General features: G+C 33.5%; 1 protein-coding gene across 1 annotated transcript in view; it reads right to left on the bottom strand.

Moving 5' to 3' along the window:
- The window catches only part of LOC128240519 (fibrinogen alpha chain-like), a 25,622-nt gene extending 20,112 nt beyond the window's left edge, over positions 1-5,510 (bottom strand). Inside the window, exons 1-2 of the mRNA XM_052957178.1 lie at positions 5,387-5,510; positions 2,242-2,368 (exon numbers count right to left, since the gene is read on the bottom strand). Coding sequence (XP_052813138.1) covers positions 2,242-2,368; positions 5,387-5,397 — 138 coding nt within the window. The 5' untranslated portion in view covers positions 5,398-5,510. The remainder of the gene's footprint in view (positions 1-2,241; positions 2,369-5,386) is intronic.
- Positions 5,511-18,883: the final 13,373 nt, after the last annotated feature.

Here is an 18,883-nt window from a genome sequence, read left to right as displayed (position 1 = left end):
TCAACATAAGTATAGAAAGATACTGTATACTTTACGGCATTTTGTAGGACAATCAACATATAGCGTCCTCGGTCTATATAACATGACAGATCAGTAAAACTACAGAACGACCTCAACATAAGTATAGAAAGATACTGTATACTTTACGGCATTATGTAGGACAATCAACCTATAGCGTCCTCGGTCTATATAACATGACAGATCAGTAAAACTACAGAACGACCTCAACATAAGTATAGAAAGATACTGTATACTTTACGGCATTATGTAGGACAATCAACCTATAGCGTCCTCGGTCTATATAACATGACAGATCAGTAAAACTACAGAACGACCTCAACATAAGTATAGAAAGATACTGTATACTTTACGGCATTATGTAGGACAATCAACCTATAGCGTCCCCGGTCTATATAACATGACAGATCAGTAAAACTACAGAACGACCTCAACAGATGTATAGGATAATACTGTATACCTGACGGCATTTTGTAGGACTATCAACCTAGCGTCCTCGGTCTATATATAACATGACAGATCAGTAAAACTACAGAACGACCTCAACAGATGTATAGGATAATACTGTATACTTTACGGCATTTTGTAGGACTATCAACCTAGCGTCCTCGGTCTATATAACATGACAGATCAGTAAAACTACAGAACGACCTCAATAGATGTATAGGATAATACTGTATACTTTACGGCATTTTGTAGGACTATCAACCTATAGCGTCCTCGGTCTATATAACATGACAGATCAGTAAAACTACATAAGGACCTCAGCAGAAGTATAGGAAGATACTTTATACATTACGGCATTTTGTAGGACTATCAAAATAGCGTCCTCGGTCGTTATCATATTACTCAGCGATTATCAGTTATGCGGCCCGGTCTAATAACCGATTATCATTTTGCGGCCCGTGGAACGTACGCGCGTGAATTCAGTGTTCGTCTTTAAATTCAATTTGGCGACTGTAAAATAATGTCTCAACTAAATAATCACACTTTATTGATCTCTCTGAACATACGTATTAGTTAAACCTAAAGGGAGACAAACGCGAACAGGAAAATATGCCTGTGTTTGATAACCAGTGTGGACTATATGGCGGCGTTTTTATACAGTGTTTTGGCATTCTAAAATCAAAATAAAGGACAACAACTGTACACACATGTTGGAATTAATAAAACGAAGTATTTGTTTGTTTAAGTATAAACAGTCGTTCTACTTTCTACGAGTTCATGTTTATTTAATTTAATTTTGACATTCAGGACATAAAATGACAGATATCAGTGATTCGTACTAAGAATATTCGGATAGACGTTTTGGATCTTTCAAGATGAACAATTAAAATTAATGGGAACATGAAATGACAACAAGATATAGTTTGCCTTTTGGCTGACTCTCAAAATCTAAATTTAATTTGAGAGTTAGTTAATTAATCGTAGTCAAGCCAGAAGGAAATAAGAATGCACAACTGGATTGCAGGTAAACTTTCAAAAGAAGCCTTCAAACTTTTAAAATAAGAAAAACAAACATATGCATTAAAGAGGTTAATGTTATTTAGAGGTTAATACACCTCTCGGGCCGTTATGAATAAATCGGGCCAACTATCACTCAACAGCCAAGCAACGCCGTTTATTTACCTCTAAATAACAACCTCAACATAGGTATAGGATGATACTTCATACCTTCCGCCTTTATGTAGGACTATGAAACTAGCGTCGTCGGTCATTATCAGGTAACAGGTAGGTAAATCAACATAATAACCTTGACAGAGGTTTAGGGTTATTCAATATACCTTACGGTAATATGTAGGACTATTAGACTACAGTCCTTGGTCAATGTCACGTGACTGGTCAGTAAATTGACATAATGACCTCAAAAGAAGTATAGGGTGATTCAATATACCTTACGCTATTATGTAGGACTATCAAACTATCGTCCTCGGTAAATATCACGTGCCTGGTCAGTAAATGTACATATTGACCTCGCCAGAGGTATATAAATAAACAATATCTATGTCCCGCCTTCAAAATCGACTGCCAAGCTAGCGTCCTCAGTCACTATCACTTGACAGGGTACAAAAGTAAATAATGACCCCAACAGAAGTTAATAAATGGACATGATCTACCTACTGCCGTCTTGTAATACAGAGAATCTAGCCACCGAACACTAACAACAACTACATATTGACCTCTCATCAGGAGTCTATTATTATAAGACAACAATATACTTACCAACTCAACGTATGACTGAAAGCCTTTCACGAGTTTCATTTGCCGTTCCAATCTGGTAACCCTGTTTGCGCCACAGGTTTCTATCATCAACATCACCAAAACAACGTATGCACGTAACCAAATCATTCTGTAAACATTACATTAATACAAACAATATTGTTTAAACAAGAAAAGAACTAGTGTGTGTTTTTTTAATGTGAATGATTTATGTATTAACGATACTTTTATAGTTTGAACATATAGCGACTGCATTATGATGTATACAATTATTTTTTTTTCCTCAAATGTACGATTATTGAATGTAATAATATTTTTTTATTATGTTTAATTTAAAACAAAAATGAGTATCTTTCTTATAACATCATATCTATTATTTTTTCGAACCCATTGAATATGTAAGAGGGATCGAAAATAATTATTTAGCCGATACGTGTGTTTATCCTTCCTAACAGCAACTAAAAGAAATAATGTCAATATGACATTCGAATGTATTTTGCACCATGATTAGTTATTATGTCGTATTTGCGTGCAATGGCCTATACTTCCGATACACAATTACAGCTGCATCCTAAAGTACCGTGGACTTCCCGTGATCAATACTAATAAATCGGGGGCATGGGCAGTTTTATAGGTGCCAAATAGGATCCACGTAGGATTATGAGCCTTTCTTTCTATTTTAAGGTATATTTAGATATAAAGTCCCTGTATGACGTCGATGTTAATCTACCAATTTGAATATTATTGACTTGCAACCATGCAACTTCATTTGAAAAAAAAGTTGTCTTCCATACTTCATTATAAATTCTAGAACCGAGATTGTGTCAGTTCAGCCTCCCATGGTACCTATCTACTGTAATCGGAATAACGTGCTTGGACTGCTCAAGATGTGAAAAATATAAATTGTTCATGAAATACAACATCAGCAGAGCATTTTGGTCACATGGGCAAGTCTTAAATCGCTTTCAATTTATCCTAAGCATTTACTCCATAAAGTAAAATTAAAGTTCCCAGAACGAACTAATTGTTAATACATATGTTACTATATATAGTAACACATTTGTACAGGAAATTCGCGATTATTTGCATGACTCAGTGATTATCAGTTTTGCGGCCCGGGCCGATTTTCGATTATTTTTTTTCGGCCCGTAGAACGCTCACACATGAATTAAATGTTCGCCTCAAAATCAATTTAGGCGACTGCAAAATAATGTCTTGACTAAATAAATAAAATTTTATTGATCTGCTTGAACAAATTTATTATTTAAATCCTAAAGGGAGGCGAAGGCGAACGCAGTTTAGAAAGATATGCTAGTGTTTGATAACCAGTGTGGACCGTTAAGGCGGCGTTTTTTATTCTGCGTTGACATTCAAAAAACAAAACAAAGGAAGCGGCAAAATTGAATTGACTTGAAAAATAGCAACTGTTCATACACAATGACATCATTTATACGAGGTATTGGTTTATTTAAGTACAAACAGTCGTTCTCCTTGCTAAGTGTTCATGTTTATTGAATTGTATTCAGTTATTCAGGACATGAACAGACAGATGTCAGTGATTCGTACCGAAAAATTCGGATAGACGTGTTGTAGAATTTCAAGGTGATCAATTGTTATTGGAATGGGAACATAAAAGTGACAACAAAATGCTGTTTGCCTGATTGGCTCACTCTCAAAAACTAAATAAAAAGTAAATTTAATTTGAGAGTCAGTTAATTCATCGTAGTCAAGCGAGAGCGAAATGAGAATGCACAACTGGATAGCAGGTAAACTTTAAAAAGCAAAATAAGAAATACAAACATATGTATTAAAGGGGTTAATACACTGCGTAGCCGGGCTGTTGAGTGATAATTGGCCCGAATGACTCATAATGTCCCTCGACTACGAATATCACTCAACGGCCCGGCTACGCCGTGTATTAACCTCCAAATAATCAACAATCCTGAGTGTGTGTATATATGAATACTCGGTGTGTATTATATTGTGCATTTCACATGTATTCGTCAAACAATACAATGTAAACCAAAGGGGACAGACTCAGTGACCACAAGTCTCCGAAGGCCCTATTAAAGGCATCAGGTTAAGCCGAAATAAACACTTAAACAAGATGCACACAATATATACAGACAAACTACACATGCATCATAATACAGTTCTTAACTTGTGTTGGGGTCAGCGATACAGGCGCTCGCCGGGTTTTAAACTGGTTAAGTCACGTAATGAGTGACATTTATACAATTATAGATATTAGTGGCAACCGTACAGAAGCATTCGTAAAAGGCTATGATTAATGTGCATTACTTAATACGAACTTAGATCTAACTTTAAAGTGAGCGAATTTTTTGTATTGTATTAGTATTTTCGTAAAGCTGAATGTTCTAACAGATTTACGATAAGGTTATTCGTAATTACGTTTTTAATTTTTATTTTACGTAAACATTTTTTATCAAATTATTATTTATCAAATAAAACACAAGTAATAGTTTGCTAATAGGTCACCAGCCAATGCAAACATCACACAATACAGACATTTATAGTCCAAATAAATATTACATTGCCATTTTACCTTCAAACATATCAATAATTTTCATATTCTTGGTTTTTGGTAGCAGTACGTTTTCATTTGTGCTATAGTGTTGTTGTTGTTTTTTGGTCTCGAAATGAGTGAAGCGCTCTTCTGAACTATTATTTACTGTGGTAAATAGGTGACATGTCACATTTTCTATCTTGATGCGAATACTAAATGCCCGCTCCCAAGGCTAAGCATGTCGTTGCCACGACCCAGACATAACTAAGTCCAGGGAAATTCGTGGCATCCGCATACTCAGTCGTTTGATCGAGTAATCAAGTCGTGGCTACGATGTAACGTAGTCCTATGAACAAGATAGAAAGTCGTGGGAACGAGCCAGTAAGTCGTCGGAAGGAGATAATAAGTCGTCGGAACTTGATAATAAGTCGTCGGAACGATATAATAAGTCGTTGGAACGAGACAGTAAGTCGTGATTGCGAGATTAAAACTAATTCGCAAATGTTACCTCTTTTCCACCGAAGCTATGATATATATACCATCGTTTGTAACAAACTGTATTAAGAATTGACAAGTCATGCATGTTTTATAAAAAATAAATTCACAAATATACAAACATACCTTGCGCACATTGAAATAATTACTACGCTTTAACGTTATCCAGGTATGCACCTTTTAAATTGATCTAGCAATCAGGCATCCGAGTTTCTGATAGCTTGGATATACCAGCACTCTTATATATGCAGCTATTATGAGCTTCGACCCACGTATGCCTATTTTTAAATGCCCCATTTCTTGTACATATCAACATTTCGCAGAAACAGTCGTCATGTTCTAAATCCTGGCGTGGATTGCCCTTGCCTGCTTTCTCAGCATTTTCTGTCAGGCCTGGATGGGCCCGGATAAGCCAGATGTTATACACAAAGAGAGTACAAGCTCTAAATATACTGGAACACATTGATAGACATTTTTAAGTAAATTAACTGCATGCTTAATATAATATTTTTACCACGCCAGACCAGGTTTTGGAATATGCCGAACAAGTCCTACCCAGTTAGTTCAAATCTCAGAATTTTCACCGAGATCTGAGCGTAATGAGGTAACGGTTCATGGATATTATCTGGTCGGTTTGTAGTACAATTATCCCTTGGGGGCCATATTATGTAGATGTGACATGTTGATACATTCAATTTTCACTTTAGATATCAGAGTTTAATTGAAAAGGCAAATTGAGTGTACAAAAAATTTGAATGTTAAATATTTGACACCAATCTAATGCAACGTTTTGATATACAGCCCATAAGCTAGTTTTATGGATTCTGTTTAATTTAGCAATAAGGCCATCAGATGCATAAATTCATTGATAATTACTTATTATTAAATGGACTGTTTTTAAATTTCTCTATAAGTTTTATCTCAATTTACTTACTTGTATGAACGGACGTAGTCTAATAGTCTAACCCAAACATTTCAAGTGGGTGTTATTAAGGATTATTAAGTTATTTCTTTAACGGCATAATATTTTCCTTTCATATATATGAAAAGTTTTTTGTTTCTTTTAAACATGGTTCACTTTTATGCCAATTGCTTTTTTATTAATGAAAGTCTTAAATGCATCAAAATAAATATAAATCCGTCTCATTTAAGATTATTTAAAAGTGGACTGTTGAATATCATATTCACATTTGTGTTTTGTTGGATCTGAAATGAAGATAAACATGTTATTATTATTATTATTATTATTATTATTATTATTATTATTATTATTATTATTATTATTATTATTATTATTGAATCATTATTGTTATTATTATTGTTATTATTATTATTATTATTATTATTATTATTATTATTATTATTATTATTATTATTATTATTATTATTATTATTATTATTCATTGTTATCTATTATTATCTATTATTATTATTATTATTATTATTATTATTATCATTATTATAATTATTATTTTTGTGAGTATCACTATTATCATTATTATTTTTATTATTATTATTATTATTATTATTATTATTATTATTATTATTAATATTTTTATTATTATTATTATTATTATTATTATTATTATTATTATTATTATTATTGTTATTATTATTATTATTATTGTGAGTATCATCATTATTAGTATTGTTATTCGTAGTAGTAGTAGTAGTAGTAGTAGTAGTAGTAGTAGTAGTAGTAGTAGTAGTAGTAGTAGTAGTAGTAGTAGTAGTAGTAGTAGTATTTTATTATAATTATTATTAATCGGATATGCTATTTTTATAAAATAAACATACAAGCTTTGGCAGTTTATAAAACAAGGTCAAAAATATCTTGGCATTAAAACTATCATCAGCATATATTCTGCCCGTAAATCTACGGTTGAACCTGAGCCCTCTTAACGTTTACAATTAAGCTATCTTACTGAAAAGGGTCCAAGGTCACAAGTATATAATACCTTATCATATTCATCGTTTGCCCATTTATCCTTATTATCTTCTCGTGCTCATTATACCCCAACAAATATTAAATACCTTATCACATCTATATTACCATTATCTTTTAAACCTCTATATGTTATTACACAATTTATACAACTTTGTTGGATATGTTTTTTTTAAAAAAGAAAAGAAACACGCTTTGTGGTTAAATGAACAAGGTCGCAAACATATTGGCATTTTCTTGTCTTTCAATATAGTCAAACATACGTCAAGGAATGTTTTGAAACTGTTTGCTGATTATCTTTGTCATTGACATAAATCAAATGTAACAATGGTTTGTCAATGTGTGTTTATATTGCCTTAGCAATCAAGCCGTATAAAACAGACCTTCTTTCTTAGGAGAAATTGTCATGGAAACGATTTGCTTAGATGTATTTTTACAGTCAAGTACCTTTTGAACAAGTGTTCAAATATACATACAGCTATGGGAAATGTTCTGACAAGCAAAATATGTGAAATTTCGAAGCATAAACGCCCACTACTTTTATTAGGGATGGGACATTTATATTAGCAGAAACCCTTAATTGTATGTTACAACAATATTCGCATATATATTATCAAATAGTATATTCAAATATTTTAGGGTTTAAAAGCAGAAGATTTTTTTTTAACTTTTCTTACCTGAAATAGACGATATTCAATTGTGCACGTATATGATTGAACTGAGCTGATAAGCAATAAGGTGATAGGGTTGTTCATACGCATTCACAGCAAACTGGTAGTATAATGAAGCATAGAACATTCATATTGTTAAACAAAATAAATAATATTACTAAATTAAGAATAAATAAAAATAAAGAAATTAAACTCATGATTTAAAACAAAGTAGCTGATTTGGTTATTGCAGGCATTTCGGAACTAGTATAGACTAACAGTCGTCTCACCTTCCGATCATTACACGAGCTTCCTGAATGCTCTTGCGTGTTTCATGTCTTTCTTGGAAGTTTTCCACCGTCTGGTGTTTATACAGAATACGACCTATTGCTGTATTGCTGCATTACCTGGACAGGTTTTAACAATTTTCCCTGTTACCTAACTGAATTGAGAGTAGGCAGATGGCAAGCTGAACGAACGTTATAAATTATGATCTAGCTTGCAAAAGTTTCATTACTCCCGGGCATTTTGCACAATTACTGACCTAGATTTAAGATATTTGGGAGTGCAAAACAAGGTTTCCAATATCAGTTTTGCCAGTTATAAATAACCACATTTCAGCGGTGTGTTTCAATAATCCAGAAGAGAAAGATAGCAATCTAATTTTTGCATCCTTTGATTTTTGCAACCTACGTTTAGAATTCTTGATATAGCTTTCACTTAAACCATATCACTTGGACGATTTGAGCTTGAAGTTGCGTGCCAGAAATAACATTAATTTATAAATTGTGCAAATATCTTGATGAAAACTGTAGACTATTGTCTGTTTTCATCTTTTCAGGTGAACCAAACCTACTGAAATATACTTTGGTTTTCGAGTGACAATTATACTTGTAGCGTTAACAATGGAATCTATATCAAAATGGTGACCTAATGCATCTACTGGTATCATGATTTCCTTATTATTATAAGTTAACAAATCGCCTGACACATTTCACCAAGGTCGTTCTGGAATATCATGCTGGAAAAAGTGATTATTTTGCGTTTGAAGGTCTATGCCTCTTGCATATCGGGCATGCTTGTATGTTATCTGATATCTGTTAAGACGGCATGTTCTAAAACCTGGCCTAGCCTGGCCCGGCCCGGCCTGGCCTGGCCTGGCCTTCTGACTCAGCATTTTGTGTCAGGCCAGGCCGCGCAAGGCCAGGCCGGGCCAGATTTTATATATAATGAGAGTCCAAGCTCTGAATATAGGCAAACACAATGATATACCTTTATTTAAAAAATAATCTGCATGTTTAATATAATATCTTTTTGAGATTCATCTAGATACATAATGTAGTTTATTTGAATGCATATATATATATATATATAATTAATTTTCTTATACTATTTTTTTCAAATAAACTATGCATGTAGTTTTGAACAACTTGGATGTTTAACTATATATGACCTGTAAGATGGAATTTCTACACCTTAAATAAAACAAACAAAAAAATCATCACAAATAAAATATATAATTTATATGTATGTAAAAAATAAAATATATATTTGCATTGAACCCTTCAATTTGAAAACATTAATTAATATTTTAAGATTCGATTTGTAAACCAAGATCTATGCACATTATTTTTTTAATCCGCTTAGTGTTTTCAATACAGTGTATTCCCATGCATTCAATTAAACTATTTTTTCATCTAAATAAAACTCAGAAAAATAAATCATAACATTAAAATGCAGCTTTATTTCAAAATAAAGGTCTATCATTTTTGTCCAGTATATTTAGTGTTTATACTCTCAATGTGTATATCATATGGCCTGGCCCGGCCTGGCCCGACACAAAATGCTGAGTCAGCAGGCCAGGCCAGGTTTTAGAACATGCCTGTTAAGACATCTCCGGTCAAATTATATTGCATGAGCGGCGATGAGCTTTCTCGCAGCCATAATGCCTTATGCTCCGAGAATAGCCAATGGATGACCTTGGAAAACTATACTTTCTTCAAAAGAAAACTCGTCAATATTGCTCGAAAAATCTAAAAATTTTGCTCGGACATTGTTAACGCTTTTGGGCCAGTTATTTAATATAATTTTTTTCACGGCCTGGATGGTCTCATCATTTTGCTTTTAGAACAGACTTTGGTGTAATTTTGAGTTGCTCCCCGGTATTGCTTCATAACGTATACTCGTCTGCATCCACGGCTACGACCATTTCCGCGTACGTTTCCGGCTGATTGCATCTTTACATTTGCTATGAATGGCTTCTATGTTAAATAGAGGGTATTTGTTTGTTTCAGTGAGATATTGATTTGATTTTATCAATTGAGCACCGAAAGTTTTAAGTTTACGATAGGCGAAGCCAGGAAATAAAATATGAGGTTTCGGTGATCACGAAAGAGACAATACGATAGGCGAGCCAGGAAATAAAATATGAGGTTTTGGTGATCACGAAAGAGACAATACGATAGGCGAGCCAGGAAATAAAATATGAGGTTTCGGTGATCACGAAAGAGACAATTTTTTTTTTTATTTTATGCCTCGGACGAAGTTTAAACTAAGTTTCAATAGTTTAAGCGTTTTTTCCATATTTAATCACCATGACCTTTGACCAACTCATCCCGTTTAGAACCTCATGTTCGACCGCATAACTGACTATTTAAATTATGCCGGAATAAAAAATATCTAAATTACAATACACAGTGATTCGTAGCATCCCATTTTATAAACACACCATTCACTAACAATTAAGATAAACATATCATACTGATCATTTTACAACAAATATTTTTGCAATCGCTCAGAAAGCCTCAAAAACCATTAAATTGCGTTTGAATACATAACTAAATATTTCTTTAAGTGAGTAACGGATGAACTTGAAACATGTGTTTAACCCAAATCTTGGAAATTAAATACATATCATCTATGTATGAAAGTGTATGCTAATTATAAAAGTAGAAGTGAATAAGTTTTTAGGTGTCACTGCTGTCGTAAATGATAGTGATTGTATTATTTATTTCACGCGTTTTAATAGTTTAACGTGAAAGTTGTGTCTATCGGAATACGAGAGGGGTTTTACAGTAAGGTGCTGATTGGTCAGTCTTGCTCGAGGATTTCATGATGTAGGTGTAAAGTTGTTATACGGCCATTCTACCATTAGATTTTACGCTATATACATCGTTTTTTTTGTTCGCATTGCACATAATGTCGTTTGTGAATCATAAAATGAATTCAGACAAATGAATGATGCTCAACATTCGTAATTTGTGAGCCGACACTTGGCAATAAGCACAGGTTTCCAGAGTTAACCGTGCATGTTTTTTTCTGGCCGGTCGGTGACCCAGTGTAGGACTTGTTCAATTCTTATTATAGTGCTAAAATTTGCCTGTTTTACATATCCTACATGTTTTTTTCTTTGTCGGCTGCACGCCATCACTCCATAAACTGCTCGTCTGGTTTTGCATATATAAGTTGTTGTTTTTTTGTAAAAACGAAGTAAACCAAAGCCTGTATTTTATGAGGTTTACAGTGATCGAGCCGAGAAACTTGCTGCAAAAAAAATTGGCGAATTTCTGGTGACAGGACAATTTGTTTGATTTGCTGTCAAATTTAATTTGCAGTAATTGCTGATGTTGGTAATGATATCCGGCTGCTCGTATTACAGAAATATATTTAGAGTGCATGAAGCAAAATCTGGCACATACACATTTGTGCGTGTCTGGCAGATTGGCCACTTCTTCGGATTGATAAAGACATTTACATTTTCCCGTCTACTTAAAGGTATACACTTTCGTTTATGTCCATCTCATTTATATTCATGGACATAACATATACAAGTCATTTACATAAAACACATAACAACTCGTTATGAGTTATAAGAGGCGATAAAAGCTTACAACACATCATATTTTTCAGTATCACTATATCGATATATAACTAAATCTACAACTAGATATAATCAATAGGATATATTTACTTTGCAAGCGTTACATGATGCGCTAAAGAATATCCTACACAAACAAACACAAATAAAACGCAAAAAACAACAACACACAAGCAAACTAAAAACAAGTTTAACGCTTCAAGCTTTCACGTTTAACATAAATATTAAGAAATAAGAATAAAATACAAATAAGGCAGGTATAATAGAATGGTTTATTCTATTGATTTTTGTTTAGTAAGAATTATAATTGTGTGCATCCTGAACTTGAACACTGAAAATGTCACAGGATGATGATGAGCCATGCATAATAATATATTAAATTTTCAATATAATATTTCATATTATTTTAAATGATAATATACTCAAATAGGAAAATAATACTTACCATACGTCATATTAGTAATTTAATTACACTTACATAAATAAAACTTTTTTTTTTTTAAAGTTTAAAGTAGACATATTCTCAAACTTAAAACATCATAGCAGGTTTTTGAACTAACACGAACAAAATCTTTGTTGGAGAATATATATATATATATATAGTAGCAAATTACGGGTTAAGCTCACTTGCCGAGGTTTATAAACTATCTCTAATTGTTTGGTATAATTGGCATCCCAACTTAACATGAATTTCATCATCAACATAATTTCTACAGGAGGGCTAAACACGATACTCAAGGGCCAGACCTTCATATCTACCTGTTTCTATTTCAATTGGAAGGGATAAACACGATTCTCACGGGCCAGACCTTCATATCTACCTGTTTCTATTTCAATTGGAAGGGATAAACACGATTCTCAAGGGCCAGACCTTCATATCTACCTGTTTCTATTTCAATTGGAAGGGATAAACACGATTCTCAATGGCCAGACCTTCATATCTACCTGTCTCTATTTCAATTGGAAGGGATAAACACGATTCTCAAGGGCCAGACCTTCATATCTACCTGTCTCTATTTCACTTTCACTCCACACCTCTGTTTTGGCAAAATAGGGACTGTTTTTGGGGAATGAACATATCTACGTATATTTCAGTTTTAAAACCTTGTTTACACAGCCTATAGGTCCTCACTTTGTACAGTCCCATCTCTACCAGTATCACCAACTGTTGCTTCCATTCATTATTAACAAATCATTCCATATTTTAGCATCCCTGCTAACAAACAACTTATTATTGAAATAGTATGACAGTTTTCGCAGCTTATCACAGACGGTCCGCTTATGGCTTTTATATGAGACCAGTTTTGTGTTTTGTCTTGTCTATATTAAAGATGTGAGTGCTAGGTTTGCAAAATATATTTTAACAAAAAAAATGTAATTCATTCGAATTTTAATGACGTATTTCCGTCAACTAACGCCTTTTTGTGTTTAGTTCTTATAACAGACGCTTAAAAGCATATATTTTATAGTATATATGTTCTTTTCAAAGGTACACACGTTCTGAATATACTGGAATACAACGATATACCTTTATTGAAAACAACACAACAAATAATGATAATTATAAGGTGGTGACTAAAATATTCAGCAGATATGAAGCAATCGAAATATTGTCAAATAGCAGACACAATATAATTCTTAAAGCTCTTTTCCGCCCAGGCATATCGACGGCATGTTCTAAAAACTGGCCAGGCCAGGCCAAATTTAATACATTTTGAGAGTTCTCAATATCCTTGAACCCAATAGTAGACCTTTTCATAAAATATCTCCATGAGTAGGATTCATAACGTACATGTTTGAAATAGATATATAGTAGCATAAATATATTTATATCAGTCTTGAGTATATGTATACATATATACAACTTCCTCATTTTTGCTTTAAACTTTCCGTGTACTGTTGAACGCTTTTTTAAATACAACAAACCAAAGTAAATATATAAGTACAAAATCTGGGCCCGGAATATGCATTGTTTAAAATAACTTAACACAATAATCGCCTTATTTATGCATATTATCCAAGACGGTGTTTTGCTATTTAAAGAATGTGACCGGAACCATGAAAAGGGGAATTTAGCGTTATTTTGCTAAAAAAGGTGCTGAAAGTAGACAGAAACAAACACCTTTTATGGAAGTTTATGCACTATACATGCATCAAAACACCGCACACAATGTAGTGTCAACCTGCACCTAATTTTGTAATGGTCAAAGTATAGAACTTGGCTTTAAAATGGGGCCTGATATTGGCCCAAATAAATCGAACGGCAGCTCGGATATCAAACCGTTATATATAATTTTTGTTGTCTGAATGTTGCATCCATTGAACATCCATTAAAGCACTAATACATGTTTTACATTAGCTTAAGTGGAAAGAAGTTTAAACAAAATAAGAATGTCGGGGTAGACGAAAGTGCGTCCTTGAGTTTTTCGCATTATGCCCGAAGTTTAAGACAATGATTTATCAAGGAAAAAATGAGTACAAGTGGTATGGGAATTCGAAAAACAGTGATTTGTATTTTACTGATGTTCTGGTTCAATCAAACTCAACTTAATCAACTGACATTTTTTCTGAGTATGAATAAAACCTGGCCTGATGCGAGACAAAATGCTAGGTCAGGAGACCAGACCCGGTCAGGTCTCCTATTCAAATGACTGAGAGTTTAAATTCCGGTCAAATAAATTGTTTTCGTATGTCTTAACTGTAACCGATACAATTTGACGGTATCTTAAAAAACGATCATTCAAAACCATGCAAGTGAGCGTCAACTAAATAAGGTGTATTCACTTTTCAATATAAATGTTACAGGACGTGTATTGATTGTATTGAATAAATTAGTAAGCTATATTAAATTTGCATTAAGTCAGGAGTCTTTGTATTTATTACATCCATGATATTCTTACTATTCTTATTTCCTATATTTCTACTTTTGTCCTAACCTTGATCCAACTTACCTCCGCCCTAGGTGTCCTATGATCATTATTTTTCACTACCATTGTTCATACTAACCTGTCACGCGTGATTGGTCATCAGGTGTCGAGTGTGTTTACCTTTGCACTTGCCATTCTGGTTTTATTGTGACCAGTCACATTATTGTTACAATAAAATATCTAGGATATTTTGATTTTGTAACAGGTTAGTACATTTTTGGTATTTTATAATCATAAAATATGTGTTGCAATAAATCTTAGTTACAATTAACATCTGATGTAATTATGTACTTATATGGGTATTATACCTATTATAGAATTAAAAAGCCTGAATATCGTTTGCATTAATATATACATATTTAGTATTAGTATTATGCCTTTGTTAATCGGCACTTGTCATTCTGATTTTATAATGACAAGTCACATTATTGTTACAATAAAATATCTAGGATATTTTAATTTTGTAACAGTGGTCACTCTGCACAAACGAACCCTTATTACATATTAATGCCGACTGGGCTACGTCGAAACAGACATACACGATATATATGGTATAACTTATTCAATCAAACTTAACTAAATCGGCGGACATTTTCCCTGATTATGAACCAGAATCGTGCCAGGCCAGACCAGGTTTTAGAAAATGCCGAGTACTACGTCTTTCTTTATGAAATCGAGCACGGGGCGAGGCATTTCTGCAATGTTCGGCGCGAAATAGGACAGGTATGTTACCAGCTTAAGGAGTGTTTTTAGTTCTGGCCTAGATTCAGGCGTCTTCAAGTTCAGTATTGTGGCAACTTTGTCCTTGTTTGCGGAGAGATGTTTTGAACGGATTACATGACCGAAATATTTCGATTCCGGTTGACCGAAAATAATTTGTTCAAGGTTAAATTTCTCAACATTTTCCCGTGCTCTAAGTATCAAATTGCAAACATTTTTTTATGTTTGGCCCTGGTTGCACCGTAACAAACAACGTCATCAACTCTAGACGCCACGTCTATGATGCCTTTTAATGCGTCTTCCATTTCCTTTAAATAGACAGAGAGATATCCGAAGTCCATTTGACATTCTGTAATATCTGTAACGCCCTATTAATGAACTCGTTTAATGCTAATGTGTATATACATAATTTTTGATTTTGTTCACCCATTCAGTTGGTTCCGGTTCCTCATAATTGACTCCTCGGCTCTTCATTGGTTTTTATTCGACTTTTAACCAGCCTTGAAATTCATGTGGTACTGGACATATAAACGGAACGGGATTTTCTTTGAATTCGATCAAAGTTGAAAAGAGCCATACCATGAGATACATGTTTGAAAACCTTCATAAACGTGGCCTTATCAAGGGGCATGCTATTATAAATAACGTAAATCATTTGTATTTGTATTAGTTTCAGGTTACGTGCGGTGCTAAAATTATCCAGTGCTGGATTGCAGGAGTCTTCGACACAAAACTCTGTATTAACTGACCTATTTTCGTACTGAATTTTTAACCGAATTCTGCCTTGTTACCTGTGAAGGAAAATAGTCTGGATTCAGGATGTTACCTTTTCCCTCAATAATCAAAATTACTTTGATGAAATAATGTTCCAGTGACTTCCAGTGTCAACTTTCGCTTCAAATTATAATTAAACACTTACCAAAATGTTGACTAAAGTTTTTCTTGGCCTATTGACTTTATATAAACAGTAGCATGATAAACAATTTACAATTTATATTAAAGGCAAATTACACCAATTGGAAAGTGCCTACTTATTGATATTTGCTTTTTTCTTTTAATTTACATACGACAGTGAATCAAAGCATGGTTATACCGTCTCAGGCCATTGGCTACCTACCATGTTTATATAAATTAAACTGAATGGTTTGTGCTTTAAAACTGGCTGAACATGTTTAAACCTATTGATTAACTTATCATTGTTTTCATTTTCACCGCATTGTTTGTCCTCATATACTAGTACCAGATATCCTCAGTTTGCCAAATAAACAGTGTAGTAAAGTTCTGTAACAATGTCAAAATTATACAATTTAAAGGCCGGGTTAATAGTATAGTCAGGCAGACAGTCAGAAAAATGGCCACTTCACTTGACCTCACAGAGCTGTCTGCTAGTACAGACTGCTAGTACATATTTTCAAATATACAAAAAATAACAATAAAAAATGCTTAAATTTGCAAGATGGTTCATTAAATGTTTCATGAACATATTTTGTGAATTTCAAGTCTCTCAAACAGTTATAAATACCATTTTCAAATAGATTTTTTATAACTGTATTCAAATTTCCCAGCAATGTTGATTGACAGATCTTGAAAGTTCATGACCTTCTAACAGCCTACTGAGTTTCACTACCAATTCCTGTTTACTACAGGTTTACTATCATAGTATGAGGTTGTAACTGCCATATGGTTGGAAACATCCATAATCTGGGGTGATATTTACTATCAAATGGCTTATTATAACACAATTCGTAGAAGTATTGGTCTTGGTATATGAAACTCTATTTATCTAATCTCAAATGAGAAACCAATGGACAAATTCTCTGTACCACTCTTTCCGAATGATATAACGCCACAAGCCATGTGAATGTTTACAATCAAAACTGCTGACCAGAACAGACTTCATAAACAAGGTTTACCACGCCTCCTCTGCCAAATAGGCTTAATTGCTGTCCGATATGATATTTGGGGTCGTCCTTTAAAATCAAGTGTAATAAACATATACAAAATATTCAGCTTCACAAATAAAAATGCTGATTATTTAATTCAATCAAATTGTGTACAATAAAAGCGTTTCATTAAAGTTTTTCAGGCTCAGTTCTCAGGATATGATTAACCATACCTGGGTTGTTGCCCTCAAAACTTATCAGTTTAATAATGGCTACCCTTGTCTGTGCTTATTTACAGCACTGTGATAATGATCTTAAGCCAGTCATAAATACTGGCTGCTCGCCGATATATAATTCCTCACACATGTTCCCTAGAAAATAATTTTATCAACAAATATCAAGCTATACTTGAATTTACTTTTGTTTTTGCTACTCAGAACATTACATTTCATGAAGTACACTTTAAGTTTCAAGTTAAATAATTAACGTGTTTAACTTCAGTATAATTATTTTGATATGAATTAACATGTTTGTCTGTTGTAATAAATAATTATAATTACAACAACGTTTTTTGTCACCATAACATAGATCAGGTCCACTGGTTTATGATGATTCCTGTATTAATATACAGCATATAGGTAACTATAAACATAGAAAAAGACTATGTCGTCCTGCTACAGCTCCATCCTTTTCCGAACCGTAAACGTTAATCTTAATATGCTGTTGAATGAAGGTCTATCTGACATCGAACATATTCATCAAGTAGTTCGATGGTTGTTTCGCGTGTCATATTCTGAATTCGTGAACAGGAGGAATTACATAGAATATTGGTAGAAGTCATTTTGGCATCTGATATAAGCAGCTCCAAATTGCTTGTTTTGAAGGGATTCGTTACAACTGATGAACTAGTAAATGTGTTTGGCCCATCAGATTATCATTTCACATATAAAAGCTGGCAAACGTTCCTAATGTTGTTCTACTGTTGCAAGTAGGTCAATCAGACATTTTACATATTTAACAAGTGTTCGATGGTTGTTTCGGGTGTCATTTTTCTGAATTCGTAAACAGAAAGGATACCATGGAACATTGATAAGACGTCATTCCAAGCCATTATCGAGACCATCACTATATTTTGTCCCTTAAGAAGTAATCATAACAATACATTTCAATGAAAAAACTTCAGTGCTGTTGCATATGACCATTACCAAGCGTCTATAAAATGCCATGATATTGAAATTAACACATTGTCTTCAACACAAGGCCAATAGTTGCACAAATGCACAACAACAGCACCTATGTCACAAGAAGTAATTATGCTCATAAAATATTCGTTAACGTTCAGCAACTGTGCGCATTACATCAGCCAGTCTATTTGCGCCTTTTCTGTTTCTCGTGTTATTTGCCGAGCATGTTTTACCAATTTGTGTTGGCGATGTGGTGATAAAACTGCTGGAACTGTGTTTGTTTATATACTGTTTAGATACAAGCATCTACACCTTTCACTACAACGTTTTGATGTATATGTAATGTACTAAAAATAACCCTAATTCATGTACATTCAGCTGACATACTGCAATATCGGTCAGTACAAGAAACGCCTGGGATAACACAGTAAATATCA

This window comes from Mya arenaria, chromosome 7, assembly GCF_026914265.1.
Source record: "Mya arenaria isolate MELC-2E11 chromosome 7, ASM2691426v1".
NCBI classification, from domain to species: Eukaryota; Metazoa; Mollusca; class Bivalvia; order Myida; family Myidae; genus Mya; species Mya arenaria.
The sequence above is the reverse complement of the archived record's forward strand: the minus strand, read 5'-3'. Positions and strand labels throughout refer to the sequence as shown.